Source organism: Dysidea avara, chromosome 3 (assembly GCF_963678975.1).
Source record: "Dysidea avara chromosome 3, odDysAvar1.4, whole genome shotgun sequence".
Taxonomy (NCBI): domain Eukaryota; kingdom Metazoa; phylum Porifera; class Demospongiae; order Dictyoceratida; family Dysideidae; genus Dysidea; species Dysidea avara.
The window spans coordinates 21,973,659-21,995,443 of record NC_089274.1 but is presented as its reverse complement, the minus strand read 5'-3'; the positions used below and the strand labels follow the sequence as shown (position 1 = coordinate 21,995,443).

The following is a 21,785-nucleotide window of genomic DNA, read 5'->3' as shown; positions in this document are numbered from 1 at the left end:
TAATCCAAAGCATTTGGTACATTTCCTCGTGGATCAATGAATAAATAAATTACAGGTCTGGAATCCTTAAATCCTTATCTAGTAAAGCCATTGATATATTAGAGAAAGTCCTACTAAACTTGTATCAAATATTTGATCCTATATGAAGACAAACTAAGATATCTCAATTTACATTGTTTGAGTGAATCTGAGAGATATTATTGAAACTTTCAAAATCTTCCAAGTTACTGATATCTATTAATCCTGAGTTCTTCTTCATCCTGTTTATTGAAACATGAACTAGGGGTCACATGTTGAAGTTAATACGAATTTAACCGCAGGTTAAAGGGTGCTAACTTGAGGCGACACAACACGAGGACGCCCCCTTCTTCCATCATATTCAAATTCCGCACACGTGACGAAAGAGCGGTTATTGGGGGCAAGCGGGATAATCTACCTGCTCTTTTCAGAAATTTAATCGCGATAGCAGCTTGCTTCTTTGTTCTACGTTCAAAGTGAGATGAATTCGTCATCAGCGTCTGGCTCTGGTGTGCCGCCGGCTCCTCCGGCTGTAGTGTCAATACAGTCCTCTACAACGGCTCCAGTTCTCGTGCAACCAGTTGTCTCCGTTCCAATGGTTCCCGCCATTCCTGCTCCAGTAGTTCCGGCATCAGTGCCGATAGTTCCAGGACTTCCTCCGCCCCCACCGGCTATCCCAGTGTCCATGCCTGGGCTACCGCCATCCACTTCATCCACGCTTCGTCTGAGACTTACCCCGAACGACCTCTCAAACATTGCCACGACCGTTGCCGGAATTTTACAACAGCCGGGACCTTCGTCGAGAAACCCCCTGTCCTCTGCGGCTACTCCAGCCGGGGTACAAGTCCCACCCTCGTCTTCAGGTAGTTATCTGTTATTGGTCATGGCTGTTGTTGTTTTCCTTTATATTAGCTCTGTTGAATGTTCGTAGCAGTGCAGCGCACCAATCCTCTGAGTAGTGCAGCGCACTCTACCTGGCTGCTCTACCCTGTCGGCAGTCGCTAGTATAGGAGGCTGCTCTCCAGTTACTGGTGGTAGCAAAGGGGGGCCAAAAAGGCCAGTATCCAGTTACTTTCATTGTGTAATTTGGTTTGGTTGCCCAGTGCAGCGCACTGTCACATTGCTAATGGACTGCCATTATCTTAATTGTTTCTGTTCAGGTGGCCGCAGCGCTGGACCACTTCTTCCTGTTGACCCATTGCTGGGGGTACGGGGAGCACCACTGCCCCCTGTAAGCAGTGTACCGGACTTTCCCCAACTCAACCGAGGCCCCTCCCTGGTTGTGGCTGAGGGTATTCCTCCAGTGTCCACTCGTCTCATTGAGAAAATCAGACGCTGGGAGTTTATAGACTTGGCCCAGCTAATCGGAGGGGCTGACTCCAGTGAGGGCTCATCGTCAATGGTGGAGGGCCACATTGTTACTCAGGCCAAATCCCCGAGGAAGTCCCCTTCCACCATCACGGATCTTGCTACCTGGTTGCAGGCATATGCCCAGCTGATGGCAGTCCTTTTGTCAGCTCCGACGACATCAAAGGCAGAGGCAGCAGGCCTTGCAGCCCACCTTCATGTGGTGCTTCAATTAGCTCAAGATCTGGGCGGCCGTCATTGGCTCGTCTACGACTGGGAGTTCAGGGAGTGGGCAGCTGCCAAAGGCATTAATGTCTGGGGTGAACTTAACCTTTCGATTTACGGCAGATGTTTGCCCCGACCCACCCCCCCAGCCTCGTCAGGACCAACAGATCTATTTGCTGGCACCACCCCCATCTGCTTCAAATGGAACACTGGCAACTGTCAGCGCCCACGCTGCCAATATTTGCACGCCTGCTCAGAGTGCGGGGGTCCTCACTCAAGAATCGCCTGCACCATGAAACGATCGTGGGGCAAAAAGTGAGGATGGTCCTCCCCACCTGTGGTTGACACTTATCATGTAGCAATGGTATATACTGAGCCGGACTCATTTATGTATTTATCTTATTGTATTACTGATGGAGCTGGGCTCCTATTTGCCTTATTATACATGTATACCTTTACATATACAAACTAACATAGCTACTTACATCATGTCATGTTATAAAGTCTCAAGTATGACCACTTGTTCAACTTCATAGTTCATTGTATCTCCTTGCATGCCACTCTCTGGTTGTCACTGGCAACTATATAACATGGTTGGGGGGAATCAACTCTCCACCGCTTGGTGTGTAATTCACTGTTCCCCCCCTCCATAGATCTGGAGCTCACCCTGTTCACTGGAGGGATGGTGATGAATGGAAGATACAAGTATTATGATGACTTGTTGGCCTTAGACAGCCAGTGTGGTCACTCACCCACTCCCAACGCCATCATTTCTACAGAGATTGATACCTCTCTTAGATGGACAACCTGGGCAGCACAGCTTGCCGATCACCCGGATTGCCAATTTGTAAATTATATCCTGTCGGGTATTCACGACGGATTCCGTATTGGATTCAGTCGCTCCTATCCACTCCAATACTCGGGCCAGAATCTATACATTCCAAGGCCATCACTGGTATCGGCTTACCTAGCACGTGAGGTGCAGCTGAACCGAATGTGGCGGTGCCCTACAGGGTTTTCCCCGAGGGGAATCCACATTAGTCCCATTGGTCTAATTCCCAAGAAACATAAGCCGGGTAGGTGGAGACTTATTGTAGACCTATCATCCCCAAGGAATTTCAGCGTTAACAATGGTATCAGCAAAGAAAGATCCTCTTTGTTTTACGCCTCCGTGGACCACTTGGCAGCCCTGATTGTAGCCACGGGCAGGGGCCCGTTCCTAGTAAAAGCCGACATCAAAGAGGCTTATCGTATGGTACCAGTCCACCCAGAAGACCAGTACTTTCTGGGTGTCCAATGGCAAGGTACTGTGTTTATCGACCGAATGCTTCCCTTCGGCCTACATTCAGCTCCCAAGGTCTTCACAGCTATTACGGACGCCATACAGTGGATACTTATGCGCCAGGGAGTATCCCGGGGCCTTCATTACCTCGACGATTTCATTTTCGTGGCACAGTCTCAGCCCTCAGCAGAGCTACAGAAGCGTTTGCTACTATCCCTGTTTGATTCTCTCGGCGTCCCGGTCGAACCGTCCAAGTTGGAAGGCCCTTCCCCTTGCCTGACCTTCCTTGGAATCGAGGTAGATATGGAAGCTTTCCAACTCCGCCTCCCCAGAGCTAAACTAACCGAGTTACTCTTCTACTTGCGTCTCTATGCTTACCATCGTTCAGTAACCAAACATGCATTAGAGCAGTTAACCGGTCTACTACAGTTCGCGTCCAAAGTGGTCCGCCCGGGAAGGCCCTTCGTAAGAAGATTATACACCCTTCAAGGAGTGGGCAGCCGCCCTGATCATCTTGTACGTCTCAACAACTCGGCCATAGCGGATATCACTTGGTGACTGCTCTTTGCCGAACAGTGGAACGGTGTGTCCCTCCTGTGGGACCTGGGCTTGACAGGGGTTGACATCTCAATCTACACGGACGCTTCTGGCTCTTGGGGTTGCGGAGCAGTCCAAGACCGTCTATGGCTACAACTAAAGTGGTCACCCCGTCTATATCACTTGAACATCGCTGTCAAGGAGCTTATTCCTGTGGTGCTTGCGGCTGCTACCTTTAGCACCTCTTGGTCAGGCAAGATGGTTCAATTCGTGGTAGATAATGAGGCAGTGGTGTTAGTCCTGAACCCTACCACATCTAAGGACATCCATATGATGCACTTAATTCGCCTATTGGCTTTCTTTGCTGCTTGGCATGATTTCTGGTTCTCAGCTATCCATATTCCTGGCCGGCTCAATTCTCAGGCAGATGCCATCTCGCGTAACCATCTGGACCAGTTCTTTGCTATGATTCCTCACGCATCACCCTCTCCAGCCTCCATATCACGTCCATTGGTGGATCTCATATCCCAGAACATTACCTGGATTTCCCCCTCATGGGCTCAACTATTTGTGGCAGTTACATCCGACAATAAATCTTTACATGAGACAAGTAAAGGCCGACTACAACGGATCTAGATATCCTGACTTCAGACTTATTCAGTAGTAATTCTATGTTACGACTCTGTGTATATCTGTACAAATATATTGAACTGTGCTTGTGTTCTGTTATTTGTTCCTATGTATATTCCCATAGCTATTTGTATGAATATACCATCATGAGATGCTCTCCTTTCACCTTAGGATCCTTGGCGACGGTTTCCCAACTTGCAGCAGTATAGAAATATTATATGGCTGGACTGGCTCCATCTACTCACAAAACTTATCAATCAGCTGAGCATCGCTACTTGGATTTTTGTGCCAGTTTCTCAATCATACCCCTGCCAACCTCAGAAACCACACTGTGTTACTTTGTGGCATGCTTGGGTCAACAGGGTCTAGCGGAGGCCTCAATCCGCACATACCTGGCAGGGGTTCGTCAGCTGCAAATCTCCCATGGCCTCCCTGATCCCAAGATTGGTCTGATGCCACGATTACAGCAGGTCATCAGAGAGCAGAGGAATTAAAGTTGAGAGGGTAGGGATGGTTATCCTCAACACTCTCGCTTACCCATTACTCCCATGATCTTAAGGAGGATTAAACCATTCTGGATCACTGATCAGCCTACTTTCAATTCAGTAGTGTTATGGGCGGCAGCTGTGGTGACTTTCTTTTCTTTCTGCCGCTCAGGTGAGGTCACAGTTATGGATACAGCCAAATTCGATCCCAGTGCTGATCTCTCCTTCTCAGATGTGGCAGTCGATAATCCTGTTTCCCCGGCAATCATTTCACTCCTGATCAAGCAATCCAAGACAGATCAGGAAAGGGTGGGCGTCAAAGTATTTATAGGGAAGACAGGGGATGACCTCTGCCCCATTAGTGCCCTCATGAGTTATCTACAGAAACGGGGGAGTGTTCCAGGTGCTCTATTTCAATGGCAGGATGGTACTCCACTATCCCAGACGGCTTTTATCGCTGCAACCCGCCAGGCTTTGACTTCAGCTAATCTTCCGGCTTGTGACTTTGCTGGCCATAGCTTCCGTATTGGAGCGGCCACCACAGCAGCTATGGAAGGCATAGAAGACTCAACTATTCAGACCCTGGGCAGATGGAAGAGCTCTTCGTACAAGCTTTATATCAGGATGGATCCCCATCGACTGGCAGCAGTGTCCTCGGCTCTCTCAAACTGTCCGTACCAGTATATTTCCGGATATTATTGGGATGTTCAGTTTGTTATTAAGGTGTGTGTGTGTGTGTATGCGTGTGGTCCATTTAATTCATTTACTAGTTAGGTGGAAGATAATTTCCGCACGAAATACAATCATGCTGCCACACAATCGCTTGAATGGGTGAATGCGGCTCCAGTGTGCTGTAGCCAGAAGGCCGTGGTGAACTACTAGCCTGTTACCCTCTACAGTCTAGCTTGAGTGGGTAGGTCGCCCCCCACGGCCTCCAAGGAAGGAAGTCAACGGATGCTCATCCATGCAGTCGCCTTGCTTGCATGTGCCTAGACGGTGCTGCGTAGAGCATCCATTGCGTCACAGCAGCAGTCACGTGAGTTTCCCGTGATCCTGTGACGGAGAACTCCAAGCCTACAGCACACAGTTCCCATTCTCCCATTCCACGGTAATCCATACAGAACTATCCGGTTCCTCATTGTACACTTGGAGCCGGTAAAGTTAATACGAATTTAACCGCAGGTTAAAGGGTGTTAACTTGAGGTGACACAACACGCAGATGCCCCCCTTCTTCCATCATATTCAAATTCCGCGCACGTGACGAAAGAGCAGTTGTTGGGGGCAAGCGGGATAATCTACCCGCTCTTTTCAGAAATTTCGTTGCGATAGCAACTTGCTTCTTTGTCCCTCCCTGATCCCTCCCATTTTACTCTGTCATACCTCCACTAACTGGTGAACCGAGTCATGAGGCTTGCGATAGTGTTAGTGTGACAATGGGCTGTGCTGTAGGCTCTGTCTGGAGAGGGATCCGCTAGTAGGGGTAGGGGGTAGGTCGCCCCCCACGGCCTCCAAGGAAGGAAGTCAACAGATGTTCATCCATGCAGTCGCCTTGCTTGCATGTGCCTAGACGGTGCTACGTAGAGCATCCATTGCGTCACAGCAGCAGTCACGTGAGTTTCCCGTGATCCTGTGACGGAGAACTCCAAGCCTACAGCACACAGTTCCCATTCTCCCATTCCACGGTAATCCATACAGAACTATCCGGTTCCTCATTGTACACTTGGAGCCGGTAAAGTTAATTATATAAGAACATGGAATCTACCCAAAACTTTTTTCTAACTGGGTGGAATTCCCTTCCTGAAGAGGCCATCTCAGCATCTTCTATTTAATTGTTTAGATAACTACTGGCGATATGGCCAGTGTATATCCATTAATTATGACGTGTGTGTGTACACACACACACACACACACACACACACACACACACACACACACACACACACACACACACACACACACACGCACGCACACACACAACACACACAAAGCAAAGCCTTCAGCTGCCGTGCTAGCACAGTCACACCTACCCAGTGAACCAGCACTGAGACACCTGTGCGCTACTCAAGTGCTAGGAGTCAGCGAAGGAAAATCCTCCTGGGGCAGGACTAGTAACCCATAGGAGGCTGTACCATGTCCCACAGTGGGCACCCTAAGTCCCACCTGGACCTTCAACCACTGGACAGTTGGCATTTACTTCCCCAGTTAATACTAGGTACGCATTGATGTTACAGGTGGGTGGACTGCTTCCCCAGTTGACACCAGGCAACCAGGTCCCCATTTAAACAGCTGGGTAGACTGGAGCAAAGAAACACACACACACACACACACACACACACACACACACACACACACACACACACACACACACACACACACACACACACACACACACACACTAACCATCTTTCCATTCTCTGGTTGCACGATTGATGTAGCCAAACAGTTCATTAGTTGTGACAGCTTTAGGGTTGATGTCAACCCAAACTGGTTTACGCTTCATAATAACATAAGTCTTGTTAAGTGATTTGAGGATTTGTGTCTTGCCAGTACCAGCATTGCCAATAACAAACACAGAGTGTCTAACATTTAGTAGTTCCTCCAATTGAACTACCTTCAGTACAAAACTGTCCTCAGGTTGCAGGCGTAGTTCCTTGAAGAAAGTGCAACACGTATACAAGTGAATTAATGCAGACTGCTTTATTAGAGTATTTATACAAAGTGTAAATGCACGTCTACAACTTAGTTACTCTGTAAGGATATCTAATATCCCCCCTCCCCCCAAACACACACACACACACACACACACACACACACACACACACACACACACACACACACACAGAGCACACAACATACCACAATAGCCTGTTTCACATATTTCTCAAAATCCAAATCTCTCTTCCTGGGTACATCCAGGGCAGGGAACAAGTCTCCAATCAGACCCATAAACACTGGCATGTCATCAGTGACAATTTTGGGAATGTTGAAATCTCTAAGAGCTCTCATCAACACTTGGTCCTCAGGCCTGCCCCGGTCACCTCTCTTCAGAGACCCAGCCACTACCAACACTGACTTGATGGCTCGTAAACCCCAATCATAGTGGTCCTAGGAAATTATCCTGAGCAACAGATTATAAAACTGTTTCAGTGTTACCTGCTTTGATAACAGTTCTCTGCAAAGTGTGTATAAAGTAATGAACTTTCTGGCTAACAGTCGAGCATCAAGGAAACCTTCTGCCACCAACATAATTTCACAAATCAACTCAAAATCAGGTACTACCATAGCACAAGGCCTGCAAGAAGTGTTACATATACGGCATATGTATTTAACATTCCTCTACCTAAACAATGCCTTCAAGTTTTCTGGTAACTCAGTCCTACCAGCATAGCCAGGGTTCATTGTTATGAACAACCCAACAGATGGGGTGAGTTTGATTTCTATGCCTTCAAACAAGAACCTCTTCTTCTTAGCCTTAATGGCATCCTGAATGGACTTTACTTGGACAGCAACAACACTCAATACTTCAACTGAAATCCTGTTAAACTCGTCAAAACAACCCCAAGCACCAGTCTGTGCAAGTCCCTTGTAAATGTTGCCACAAGACTACAAAAGTATTTGTTTAATTCAGTTTTACAGTAAGTGCAGTATGAACCTTATAGTCCATTTGTTCAGAGCAGTTAAACACATACACCATGATTCCTAGGGCTCTACCCAAGTCTTTAGTTGTCTCAGTCTTGCCAGTACCAGCTGGCCCAGCAGGAGCACCACTCATGGTTAAGTGAAGAGACTGCGTCAATGTAATGTAACACCTGCGATAAGAAATAGAAGATAGTTTGGTGATACTAAATCTCTGTACCTGTCAGTTAGAGGTGTAATCACCAGACGAGGGGTATTCCCCAGGTATTCATAAGAATACTTGAACTGGGCATCACAGATGTTAGCAAAACAATGTTTCTGTTCTTCATCCCAGCGATGTCTTAATTGGGATAACCAGGTGAAGGCTTGAGCATTCTCCACCTTCTGTGCTATCAGCTTGGCTACCACATCTCTGGCATGTACATCAATTGTACAGATTGTCATGATCTTCTGACGCAATCCTTTGGTGAGATCTCCCAGCAGCATAGTGATAAGTGTTGTTAACTGAGTGACTTGTTTCTTGTAATAGTCTTTCAAGGCATTCTCGTAACCTTCTTCTAGTCTTGAGAAGGCTATACCGACCTCAGTGGTCCACCAGATTTGTGTACATGCTAGAGCCACTTGTGCAGGATAGTCCAACAGCCATTGTTCCCTAGGCTTCTCTTCGTAAGCAACAACAGCTTCAGTGAACTGGTACCTAACAGTAGACTTCATTGTGTCCAGCAGCCTGTTAAGCCAATCCTCCACTGGTCCAATGCACATGCAAGGATTGTCAAAGGGGCACTCCTCTCCATCCTTGCTAAACATAACCAGTGCCTCCTCTGTGTTTTCTCCTTTGTCATCCTCTTTGAACTTCAACTTGGCCATGCTGTCAAACAGCTTTGCCAGATGCCGTGCAACCTACATACAATACTTACACTATACATGGGAACATTAGTGGTATTAAATTAACCTCAGAAGGTTGATTTCCCTTTGACAGGATGTCCAACAGATCAGCAGATGAGATGAAGTAAAACCGTGGGAAGGCAAGACGCTTTGTCTCCAAATATTCAGCCAGAGCTTTCTCACACACTGCCAACCTGTATATGCAGATGTGTAAATGACATATACCCAGAGTTGGGGAAGTTACCTTTTCAAAGTAATATCAAGAGTTAATAATAAGAGAGTGCCTCTCTTATTATTAACTCTTGGTAATATATTACATATTATACATAATACTTTCTACACAATGAAATATATTACAGTATATTACTTAAAATAAAATGTTACTTAATAATATTACATATTAAGTTACTTGTGAAATGTAACTTAATATTATTAGCTGTAAATATTAAAGTTACTGAATGCAAGTAACTTCACATACTTTAATATTATGAATTAAATTAACACTTCAGCATATATGCATGCAAACCACATGTTTTCACACAGACGGTGGGCATTTATAGCAATGGTCTATGTGGTCACGTGGTACGTATCAATCCAATGGACCGGGCAGCATCCTTTAATATTGGTGAAAGGTTAATGGATTGAGGTAATGGATCACTGAGTAGTTTAATGGATAGTAAATCGCAGTATAAAAGCCATTTGTAATGCATTACTGGCTCATTGTTGCTCATAGTATTACTCGTTACATCGCGCTTATCGCTACTCGTTACCTTGCTTGTTACGTAATATTATTACTTTGTTCGTTACTAGTAACGAGTTAATAGTTTCTAAAAGTATAACTTAAGTTATATTACATGCATTTCACAATGTAACGCATTATATTACTTCAACTCGCAAATTGTAATATATATTACGTAACATGTTATAATTATTATGTAACGCGTTACCCCATCTCTGCATATACCCATAATATATTGTTGTTACCTTACCGTTTTTGAATGTCTTCCAATTGGTCGTACAGACCTTTCCTGTTTGTTATTTTAACAACATTGGGTACCTGAGCAGCTTCAGCCATTATCTCCTACAATGTACAGCTAACAACAGCAATATATACATGGCTGTAAGTCTTACCTTAAAGTCAGTATCAATTCCATCAAAACGTTTAGAGTCTTCAGGTAACTGAGAACGTATATCTCCAGACCCAATAAAAATGCTCTCCAAATGGGACCAGGTTCGCTGCACCTCAAACCAAATGGTTATCACGGAATCAGCAGTGGCAAGCTTCTTCTGCCAGCCAGATACTTCTTCCAGGAAAAAGCCAACGTATTTTGAAGTCATCATGTTTTGCATTTGAACCTATAACACAAAAGACCTTGTACATCTCATACAAATAATCACAATCATCATTACCTGATTATCTTCTAGTGTTTCAATCAATTCTTCATCAGATTTTAGCAACATTGTTTCAGTCCTGTGATGTTGTTCATGTTGGAACTGCATCTGAGACCAAGTGGCATCCAATTCTTTCAATGTCTTCTCCATTGATAATTCCTTAGTGGCCTTGTCCACAATGCCGTGAACCTCATCTTCAAAACTGTGTAGGTTGAGAGCAAGCAGGTCTGACAGGGTTGTCTCATCTGACATCACAAACTTAACCTGATGAACACATATAAACCCGGTACATGCTAAACAGTACTAACCTGTGTTGCCTGCATAAGCTGACTCCAATGCCTGTCCCTGATGGCCTGGTTCTGAAGTTCACCAACAGCACGTAGTGATGTCACCATATTCTTCACGGCAGAATCAAGACCACTGAATGCATCCCAAGCTCTCATCTCCTTGTCCAAAGATCGGATATCTTTGACAAACTTCTTACAATCCATTTCCATGGTCTCCACATTGATTTCTCTCCACAATGTGGTCTTCCAGTCATCAAAAGAACTATTTACTAAAAATATAGTGTCCCAGAGAGCTTTTAGCATGACCACTTCTTTGCGGCAAGCCTTGAGCTGTTTGAAATCAGGAGTGTTGACTTCAAACAGTCCACCACTTTCTTGCAATTGCTGCATCTCTTGTTCCATAGCTTGAGTATCACAGTTGACCTACAAAAATATGTGTATAAAATGTTATTTAACAAACACAATACACACCTTATCAATTCTTGAGTACACATTGTTGGAATCATAAAACAGTGGAGCCTTCTTCCTGAAAGTCTCCCTAAATGTGTGCTGCTTCACCTAAATGTGTTTAAATACATTAGAGAATAGCAATAAAAAGCAAAAATTCTTAGCTTACATCAAATGATGCTATTTTCCTTCGAAGTAGAGAAACCTCATTGGCTTGTAGTGGGGCAACATTCTGTTTCATGACTATAGCTTGTTTCTTAACGACATTCCACTGCTCTGGTAACTCCTGTAACCTCTGGTGCACCTCATCTGACATCTCTTGTTCATACGTCTTCAAAAGATCAATGGTCTGCTTCAGTGGTTCAAACATCACATCAGTGGTTGCTTGTCTGTCCTTAACAGCTAGTAGGTGTCCCATCACTTCCACTAATCCATCATAATCTCCCTCTTGTATTTCAACACCTACACCAGCCTTAGTCTCCTTGATGAAGACAGCTAAGTCAGTAAGGCTGTGGGGAATTCATATTCAAAGTAACTTTTAATGAACACACACACCCGTACAAGTGCACACACAAGTGTGCACTTGTGCTCATGTGTAAAGAACAAATCTTACCTATTCTCTACATGATCAATTAAGTGCTGTTTGAACATATAGCTCCACCGTTTGATAGTATTTAATAGAGCTTGTTTAAATGGTCTAGAATCCACTCTGAACCACACATCAAAGATTGCAGTGCCCTCAACTTGCTCCACCTCAATGTAAAGTTTCTCATAAGTGTCTACCTGTGTCTTAAACTGCTCTAGTGTTGGGGGAGTCTCAGGCACCCCCTCGTCACCATGCTGCTCAATTTCTTCAGCTGTCAAAACATGTCCATACACCAAAAATTGCTGCATGAATTCTTGCCTGTCATCAACCCACAAATAGGAGTACTTTTGGAATGAGTTGCAATATTCACTAGCTAAAGCAATTGCATTGTTAACATGTGCCAACAACTCTTCTCTCAAGTCAGAAAGTTCTGCAATCTCTTCCACATCATTCTGTGAAATACATACACGTGGCATATGAACAAACCGTCTCAATTACTCTAATAGAATGTACACCAACAATTCAGAAAATAGGCGGTCACTTTCAATTCAGGATCCACATAAAGACTTACTTGATAATTTTCCTGCCCGTTGTGCAGTGCTAGTCGTGGCATCAAAGATGCTCCTTTAAAAATATCATTTGCTAATCCTTCCACCAAGATGAAGAAGCTGTCAGCAGCATCCTGGTCGATAGAAGGAGAGAAGATAATGGCTGGTGCCTGTAGCTCTAATCTGGCCTCGAGCAATGGTGGCATTCCTGACTTCTCCTTGTCTGTGTTCTCCAGGAAGTACTGAAGAGAACAATGGACGTAGTTGAAGAAGCCATCCAACACTATGTCATCAAGATATTCGATGTAGTCATGCCAAATCTTTGAACCATCCTCAGCTTTGAAATATGCCAAATTTTCCTACCAAATGATACACAATTAAATGACCTTGGTTTTTCAAATACAAGTAATACCTTCACTAGCTTGTGTATTTTTTCACCTCCAGAGGTAATGTTATCATAACGAGCTTTACGGTTGGCTTCTCTTTCCTAATTAACAAAACTGTTAAACACTGTTATGTAATATAGCTACATATACCTCCAAATTCAACAAGGAATCTTTCTTATCACCTTTCCTTAGGTACATTGGTGACTCAGACCACTTAGCCATGATAGTGATAATTTGTTCTATATTATCCTTCGCCAGTTGTACTCTCTTCTCCAAGTCTCTAACTACATCACGTGTTGACTCAATATATTCCCAGGCACCTGTCAAAAGTTTAACCTAGATGTACTGTCACACTACAAAGTATTAAGATTATACCATCGCTGGTCCAGTTCAGTTCCGATATAGCTCTCTCTATCTGATTGTCAATACTTTGTAGTTGTCCTTCAATTAATGGGTACTCCACATCTAGTACGGTTTCTCTGACACGGTTGTAAAGGTGCACCGTCACATCAAGATTTTGCAGATACTTGCGGTAAGTTTCGTTTTGAGCAAACACAGCTGCTGCCTTCTCAGGAATGACACGATTAGCATCCTTCTGCATCTCAAGATATTTAACTTCCCTCAACAAGGCTACCAGTTGAGGATTAAAGTTGACACTGAGTAATTCAGTGTTGTCATCTCGTACTAATAAAGGACGCTCCAAATTAGTCTTGGCAATGGCATCCACTCCTTCAGTCCATTCAAGATACGTTTTATCCTCAAAACTATATGAGAAAATGTAAATTTTAATTTCCATATGACCTCAAGCTATTTTAAAACACTTGTAGCACAAGTGAATGTTCTATTAGAATATTACATAGTTGTCAAATTCTAACATATTCTACACTTCGGAATGGAGGGGCATTAATAGTGTACTGTATACATATGCTACCATCAATTACCACATATCTCTTACTTTTTCATTAGTTCCATCATCTCATCATATTTATTAAACACTATCATGGCTTCAGCACTCTCCATTGTACTAAACAACAACAACAGATGATGCAGTATCAATGACATATGTACAGGGTAATTACCCATGATTGATTGTCTTCAGTTTAGACATCCCACTATCAACACGATCTCTCAGTTCTTTGCTCCACTTCAACAGTCCGGCAACATATGGCATGTTCTTGTTGATCACAGGTCCCTCGGGTGACTGGGTCAACAATAACTGTCGATCAAATATCAGTTTAGCCTCATCAAGCTCCAAATTGTACATGTTAATCAGCTTCGGATACTTGTTCTGGAAGTCTCTGCTGATAAGAGGTCTCTCCAATAGTGTACCGAGCATCTCAATCAGCTATACAGTGACTATATCAATACACATAATGTGTTTGATAAAACATTACTGACTTTAAATGCTGATTCACAGCAACCACAATCTTCAAAAGCTTGGCACACAATGGAACCAAGTCTCTGCTCCATGTCTAATACAGCATTCCTGAAGGCTTTAAATTCTTCATCAAATTCCTGTTGAATCAGTCATCAACATGTGTGATCGATGCACACATTAACTCACATCACCGGCAGTGTCGAGGGGGTCACAGTTCTTCTGTTGAATACGTTGAGTGAGCTCTGTAAAATTAGTGAACATTTGTTCGGTTTTATCACTGAAAGTTTGTCCATTGAAGCCACCATACTCGACCTTCTCCAACTTATTAAACTCCATCACTAGATGGAAGTACTCCTACAAAGGTAATACTACATGAAACAACATCATCAAGAATTTGGCAATAATTTCTTGCCTGCAATTGTTTAAGCTTGGACATAAACTTATCAAATCTTGTGAATACAATGCTGGATTGGAAGTCCCACTCAACAACGGGTCCTTCTTTGAAATATGAAGCAAGACTCTTCCTTCTGTCACTAAACACATTCACAAACACTTTACACATCTTTGTAGCATCAGCTAATTTCTCTAGTGCCTCGTCTGGTTCCATACGAAGTATCTCCTCAGACACAAATGTCTTAGTCTGTAACAGACAGTCTGGTAAATACAAACACCTCATGTTGTATGACACTTACAATATCAATGATGAGATTTGCCGTTTCTTGCAGGAGTACAACTAGCCTGGCTGGTTGTTGGTAGTGTTTAGAGTTGGCCCATATCAGACAGATGACATGCATGATTGCTGGTAGTCGTTTCTCAAGCTCCAAATAATCACACTCCTCCATCCCTTCAAAATGTGGCCTCAATGGACTCAGGAACATGTTAATATCAGCAGCTTCCTCAAGGGCTAAGCAAGTATATGTAATAGTGATGAAAGCTTTTATTACATACCTTCCATTACATCCTTATACATGTCCACAAAGGCAGGATAGTAGCTGCTCTGTGTTCTCTTCAATAAAGCCTTCATTTTAACAACCTTGTTATCATGTAGCTACATAATAATCAATACATTGTCATTACTGTACACAAAGTAAATGCTGTTGTATACCTGATCAACTATTGATTCCATGTCAGCATAACGAGCCTTCCAGAAGTCCAGTTCTGCAGTCGGCCACGGACACTTGCCATCCAACAATGGCTGAGCAGATGTCTTCTTAAGTACTCCCCTGATCTGGTGAGACCATTCAATGACAACTGATTCTACTGCATGAATCACTGTCTTGTCAAATGGCATTCCACTAAATGGGTAACAACTCCTTACAAGTTATTGTGATCAATGACAATTTACCGTTCTTGTCTTTCTGCTGCCTTTGCAACATTATCAGACCTAGCTGGTAGAGGTAACAGAGTCTTTCCCTTCACTTGACCAGAGAACACAAACACATTTCCCTTTAAGTCAGTGACGTTCCTCATCACATCTGCTGTCACCACGTTAGGCCACTTGACATGATTGTAATCATTGCCCAGTAATGGTAGCATTACCTGTGACATGAGTGTGTGGGGTAGTGAGAACAAACACACATAGACTCTGAGTTACACACGTTACAGCACATATACACAAACACACTTACAGCATCAACAAGTGATGACAACTGGTCCAACGGGGTGTACGACATATCCCCAAACATCAGTAAAGTGTGAATCGTTTCCTTTTTAATCGGCTCAGGTTTACGTTTGATAAAATATACAGCCTTGTGCTTGCTGGTGGCTGGAAACTCAGTAGTTGGTTGCATCTGACCTTGTGGTGTTACATACACCACCAGTACACGAGTATCACCCTTCTCTAGGAAGTCTTGCAGCATCACAACATTGTCTTCTTGGCTCATCATTTTAGACCATTTGTCTGTTTTCTGCTTCAACGTCTTCATGCTGAACTGTGAGATAAACGCCATCCTCGGGTCTTCCCCGGTATTTTGTTCTTCTTCTTCGCCAGCCATTTTACTGCTGCACTAGTTGACAACGCTCAACCATAAATATGGTAGACTTCCAACTGACACCCGACACAAAATCCCAGGGTATAGTACCGCAAATAATAAACACGCACACGATAAAACTCCTTTTGACTTCTTTCAACACTGACGGGAAAGACGAAAGCGAACTTGGAGAAAACCAGTTGCTACCTCCGCCAAATCGCCATGACGACAAAGGTGTCTATAGCTACAAACACTTACTACACATACGCATGCGCCAAATATACCGCCTTTTACGCATACCGTATATTATCCGTTTATTCAAAACTTTAATATCCGTAGGTTATATGAGCACTAAATTTACAGGTGTTCCTATGACACAAGCTAATTCATTTAGTCTACAGCAGTGGGTTTATCAGTCTCCTCCAACTCTGGTTGTCTACTAAGACGTGACTCTGGTATCAATGTAGCTATCCACCACCAAAGAATGATATTTACTCATGATAACAGCACTGCTTTGTTGGTACCTGGAATAGACTGGTATACATCAACTGCTATTAATACACACTCTAGCTTACCTAGTAAGCTGTAGACTTGTGTTAACAATTTTGAATAAAATCCATCCGGCTTCACCAGTAAGCATGATAAATGTCTCCGATGCATTATAACACATCATAACAAGGTCATGTCTTTGTACATCTGAGTCATGTATTCTTCCCATTAACAGGTCCTGCACGTATCCAAGAAATTCAACTTGTTCATGCAACAAATTCTCAGCAACGGTCAAATTCTTGTCCCATCACAGCGACATGCAAGTTTTTGGTGATCAAATTGTCTTGTTTGTATAACTCATAGTTATCCCTACAGGCATAGATACTATAGGCTATAGTATCTATGCTACAGGTAACACAACTGGTTATAGGCTCTAGGAGTCTCTTAAGGTGCACCAGATGAGAATTACATACTTTGATGGGCTGGTGCTTCAATTTGTTGGTTTGCTTCATCTGTCAAACCTCCAGAATTATCTTCAATTTCTATCCCACTGATCGAAGCCCTACATCAAAATAAAAAGTATAGGAGGATGCAGTAGTTAAACCCTGGAAATGGCCAGTAGGTCAGAATCCTTAAATATGAAGGACAAGCTGATTTACACTTCAGTTGGATCAAAAGAGAAACACGAAGCCATATCATATATAATATACAATAAGTATATACATGCAAGCACAGCAAAATTACTATGGGAAATTGGAAATGGAAACTGGAAACAGTGGAAACGGAAACTGGAAATGGAAAACGGAAATGAGTCAAATCATGCATCATTAATGTTCCTTAGAGTAAAATCCTTGTTTAGTGGCCACCTCTTAATTTCACATTCTTCACATTCAAAGTATGAGATAGAAGCCATTTAAACTATACACCTGCACTCATAAGATATATGTTATCAATACCTCGGCCATGCATGGCTTTGCATCAGCCTCGGGTTGATAACAATAATATCCTACTCGTGGTAGGGTTTAACACTAGCAGTACTACTAGAAACAGTCAGTGTCATTACCACTTCAAACATACTTCCATAATCTCCAATTGTGTCATCCACATAACCGGAGTATCTGATTTCTTCACACTATACTACACGCACACCTTTAGTATCATGTCAATTCACTGTAATAGCATACCACTGGATCTTGTCATGCATGTAGTCTTGCACCCAGACCATTCGGATTTTTTCCCACCACCACATAGTCTTGCATGGTCAGACCGATTTTTTTTCCTTTACTAAGTCAGTGTGTGCCGACTATATATCACTCAAAAAAAGAAAAAAAGCGGTCTGGCCACACAAGACTACACATGTACATTACTGAAAAAAGCAATTTGGGTTGCTAGACTGCCTAGATGAAATTCCACACAGGATCTGGCAAGGCAAAGTGTTTGCTCATACAAAAGTTGTTAATATATATTATCTAAACCACAGCCAAGCTGCAAAAAAGGGTGCGGCCACCAAAAAGACCAGGGTGAAAAAAGTTGTGAAATCAAAAGTGGCAGCCAAGAAATAGCTGTGACGGTAGGTTAATAGCAAAAATTTTAATAACGACAATTCAGGTGATTTTTTGTTAGATTCACCACAAAATTTACCTGAATTGTCATTATTAAAATTTTTGCTACCATCACAGCCATTTATTGGCTGCCATTTTTGATTTCATTCACCCTGGCCTTTTTGGAGGCCACACCTTTTTTACAGCTTGACTTTGTACATGGCTGAACGATGAACGCCAGTGTTGGGAGTAACGTGTTACTTATGTAACGTGTTACATAATATTATTACTTTTGTGGTAACAGAGTAATATAACGAAATACGCTATAAAAACAGGTAATATAACTCAAGTTACTTTACTTACAAATGTAACGCATTACCTAAGTAATATAGTTACTGTAACGAGTCTAATATTACGAGAGATAACCATCATTAACAATTGTGATGAAAAGATGTACAACAAAACAAATAGGCATGTGAAACCTCGGACAGCATGCGAACACAAAAAGTAGAGGACTACACTGTGGGCATGGCAAGGCAAAAACAACAACAACAAAAAAGACTAATTACTGTAATTACAAAAATAAAACTGTCTAATTTGTGCACCACTCTGTACAGTTTCGTGCTAGAAAAATTCTCTGAGAGGCAGAGATACTGGCAGAGGCAGCAGCATCTAACCATTCCTTAATATTATTACTACAAGTAACGAAGTTACTAATCTTGTTAGTTATCCTCTGAGTAACGCCTAGCCACAACGAAGTAACGAGGCCTACTGAATGAAGCTTATTCACCAGCTTCTTACTTATAACCAAAATTTGCATATTGTCCAACAACGCAATCATGTCACGTGATAAGGTGGTAGTTTCACACGTGACAGCTTAAGGCTGTGGACACAAAGTAATATAATATGTAATATTATTACAGTTACTTTATTTTATGGGTAATATGTAACTGTAACTAAATAGTTCAGTTGCAAGTAATATGTAATATGTAATTGCCCAACACTGCTGAACACTCTACACTGATATTTTTAGCTGAACTATTTACTGAGTAAATTGCAATGCCTTACTGGCTGAATTCCATTCAGGGTGAATTGTAAAATGGACAGAGTGACTTGTAACATATCTACACTCTACAGGGTGACTTGTTTGTAGTTGAACTCTCTACAGGGTGACTGTTTATGGCTAAACTCCCTACAGGGTGACTTGATGATTTTTAATGTAGCTTTACTCTCTACATGCAGAGTGACTTGTAATGTAGCTGAACTTCCTACAGGTTGACTTTTTTGGAGCTTAACTCTATACAAGGTGATCCTGAATTCCCTACATGGTGACTAGAAATGTTGCTGAACTCTCTACAAGGTGGCTCATTTTTAGCTGATCTCTCTACATGGTGATTTGTTTCTAGCTCTCTCTCTACAGAGTGACTTTTTCCTAGCTGATTTCTAGCTGTACTTTGTAAGGGGTAGTTTGTTTGTAGCCTCTACAGGATGACTTGTTTGCAGCTGAACGTGAAGCTGGAACTCTCTACAGGATGACTTGCTACTTACTGAATATTCTAATAGGGTGACTGCATTATCAGAAAATTTTGATTGAGCATTTGTTATATGTAGTAGGTGTGGCAATTTTTTATTACCAAAACTTGATTGTGTAATTGTTGCACACTTTTGGCTTTCATGTTGCATCTTCGTGGTATTACTCTCGATTTCTTTCAAACCACCAAAAGGCACTCCTACGATGGTTACTCTAACTACAGACCAATTTTCAATTATCAAAAGCAGTTTACCCTGATGGAGTGACAAAAGTTCGATCTTATTTTACGCAAATAATTGGTCACAACTCTGTGGATGTTGATGGATTCTCACTAAAAATTAGTGTTGAGATTTGCTTAGTAAGCCCTTTAAGTGTGCCAAATTTCAGCCTGATTAGAACACAAATATGTGTTTTATGGCAGATTTTGCAAAGTGTGCAAAAAGAAGTAGAGAGGAAAAAAACCAAGAAAAAAACCCGAAACTTTTGCCACACATATCTTTGGAAGATTTTTTTCAAATTTGATAAGTACTATATATGTAGACTCCTCTACCTGGTGGGAAACTCTACAGCAAAATTGGTTGTAATCGGTTAAGAGATCACAGAGCTAGAAAATCACACTTTCTTTATTTCTGTCAATATACTCACAGTGCACTTCTAGGATTAGAATATGTGCTCCTATGGTTAGGAAACTGTGTTAATAGGGTTATGAATTCATTTTGTATTTTACAAAAGCAAAAGGAATTGGCAGCAAGTGTATAACAGTGACATGGTGCATGGTATTGTGGAAATTTTTATGGTGTGTAATTTTCATGGATTTTGCAATTAACACAGCAGAAAATTTCATATCACAAAAATTTCCAAGCATACCAAAGCTAGAGGTCAGGTCAGTGGTTCAAAATACAGTTGCAAAAGCCTTTCCTTACTTTTGGTGTATTTTCTTAAGTTTCAATGTGCCCTGGCACCAGTTTACAAGCTAGAACAACTACTTGATCAACTTGGAATGACGGTTTTATCTAACTTGCTTTATTTACAATGACTGGCCAAATACCGTCTTTGTGTTGTATCCTAAAGCTCAACGTACACAGAATTGCATTTCTGCAAATTAACTGTGGTGTGTACAATAAACACACACTAAAATAGTGATTGGTCCAATGCAATCTATATACACACCTGATTATTACCCTTGCCTTGCAGTCTTTCACGATTATCTTGTTCGTTTTGCAGTTCCTCACAATCATCATCTGTAGGACTCATAAAATAGTCAAACACTGGTTCATAACAGTTCTTTCTCATAATCAAGTGAGGGATCAACTCAGTTAGGGTTACTATGTTGCTCAATCATCTCAGGGATCATGGGAATTCCAAGACAAAGCTGCCAAAACTTGTCACTCAAAACAGACAAAATTTTCAGCTGTTTTTGTTCCATATGCCAAACCTAAGAGGACTTGTGAAACAGAACAATTTAATGAAAGATTTGGAATACAGCATACCAAGCTATTCATATTTGGTGATAATATTATGTTAACTGGGTAAGCCCCTAGTAAATTTTAAACATCTGATTCGTGTTTTAGGGCTAATATGAGTGACCAATAGGACCGTTACATGTGGTTTAAACAGTGCCCGAAACTTGCAGATTATTTTACTGCCATAGTAGAAACAGGAGCTTATAAGTACCTTTTGGCACTTATAAACCTCTGCAACAATATGTGATCACTCCTTCACTGTCACTCCTGATGGAAACAGTCGTTATCCTTGCAAAACATGTCAGGCCTGGCACCTGGTGGCATGCTACCCCCATAGTAAAGCTAGACCATCAGTTTATCAAAAATCAGTATATTAAATACTGTTCTATATATTAGTACTTTATTAGAGTGACTGCTCTATTAGGGTATCTCGATCTTGCTTGACCAGTTTCTGGAAACTCTGGATGAACTCTTACTATTGCATACAGTAAGTTGAACTAAATAGCATATAAATTGCTATTAAGATTTCTAAAAGGTCCAATGCTAGCTTTGCAGTTCAATCAGCATGCAATATTTGGTGAAGCAGTTGCCTCACCTGCCTACATGCATTGTAGCTACCAGTACGCCCCTGCTTTCATGCTAGTTGATATAGTCTATGCTATTTCATCTCAGGCATGCTTCAAATAGCTAGCTATAGATAGCTTACATGAGTGCTTTATCAG

General features: G+C 42.2%; 1 protein-coding gene and 1 long non-coding RNA gene across 2 annotated transcripts in view; both read right to left on the bottom strand.

The window, feature by feature from the left end:
* LOC136250244 (dynein beta chain, ciliary-like) overlaps nt 1-16,078 on the bottom strand; it is a 28,348-nt gene extending 12,270 nt beyond the window's left edge. The window contains exons 1-28 of the mRNA XM_066042425.1: nt 15,698-16,078; nt 15,415-15,608; nt 15,175-15,364; nt 15,018-15,117; nt 14,762-14,973; nt 14,482-14,709; nt 14,256-14,423; nt 14,090-14,206; nt 13,771-14,036; nt 13,647-13,715; nt 13,067-13,455; nt 12,842-13,011; nt 12,718-12,792; nt 12,329-12,664; nt 11,785-12,209; nt 11,341-11,680; nt 11,196-11,282; nt 10,746-11,147; nt 10,456-10,701; nt 10,177-10,401; nt 10,035-10,126; nt 9,113-9,239; nt 8,381-9,060; nt 8,177-8,333; nt 7,865-8,127; nt 7,678-7,816; nt 7,381-7,629; nt 6,925-7,174 (exon numbers count right to left, since the gene is read on the bottom strand). Coding sequence (XP_065898497.1) covers nt 6,925-7,174; nt 7,381-7,629; nt 7,678-7,816; nt 7,865-8,127; nt 8,177-8,333; nt 8,381-9,060; nt 9,113-9,239; nt 10,035-10,126; nt 10,177-10,401; nt 10,456-10,701; nt 10,746-11,147; nt 11,196-11,282; nt 11,341-11,680; nt 11,785-12,209; nt 12,329-12,664; nt 12,718-12,792; nt 12,842-13,011; nt 13,067-13,455; nt 13,647-13,715; nt 13,771-14,036; nt 14,090-14,206; nt 14,256-14,423; nt 14,482-14,709; nt 14,762-14,973; nt 15,018-15,117; nt 15,175-15,364; nt 15,415-15,608; nt 15,698-16,063 — 6,562 coding nt within the window. The 5' untranslated portion in view covers nt 16,064-16,078. The remainder of the gene's footprint in view (nt 1-6,924; nt 7,175-7,380; nt 7,630-7,677; nt 7,817-7,864; nt 8,128-8,176; nt 8,334-8,380; nt 9,061-9,112; nt 9,240-10,034; nt 10,127-10,176; nt 10,402-10,455; nt 10,702-10,745; nt 11,148-11,195; nt 11,283-11,340; nt 11,681-11,784; nt 12,210-12,328; nt 12,665-12,717; nt 12,793-12,841; nt 13,012-13,066; nt 13,456-13,646; nt 13,716-13,770; nt 14,037-14,089; nt 14,207-14,255; nt 14,424-14,481; nt 14,710-14,761; nt 14,974-15,017; nt 15,118-15,174; nt 15,365-15,414; nt 15,609-15,697) is intronic.
* Nucleotides 16,079-16,356: 278 nt separating this feature from the next.
* On the bottom strand, nt 16,357-21,531 carry LOC136251825 (uncharacterized). Its single transcript, XR_010699212.1, has 3 exons — nt 20,771-21,531; nt 16,615-17,090; nt 16,357-16,563 (listed from the first exon to the last, which is right to left on the bottom strand). It is a non-coding gene; the product is annotated as an uncharacterized lncRNA (long non-coding RNA).
* Nucleotides 21,532-21,785: the final 254 nt, after the last annotated feature.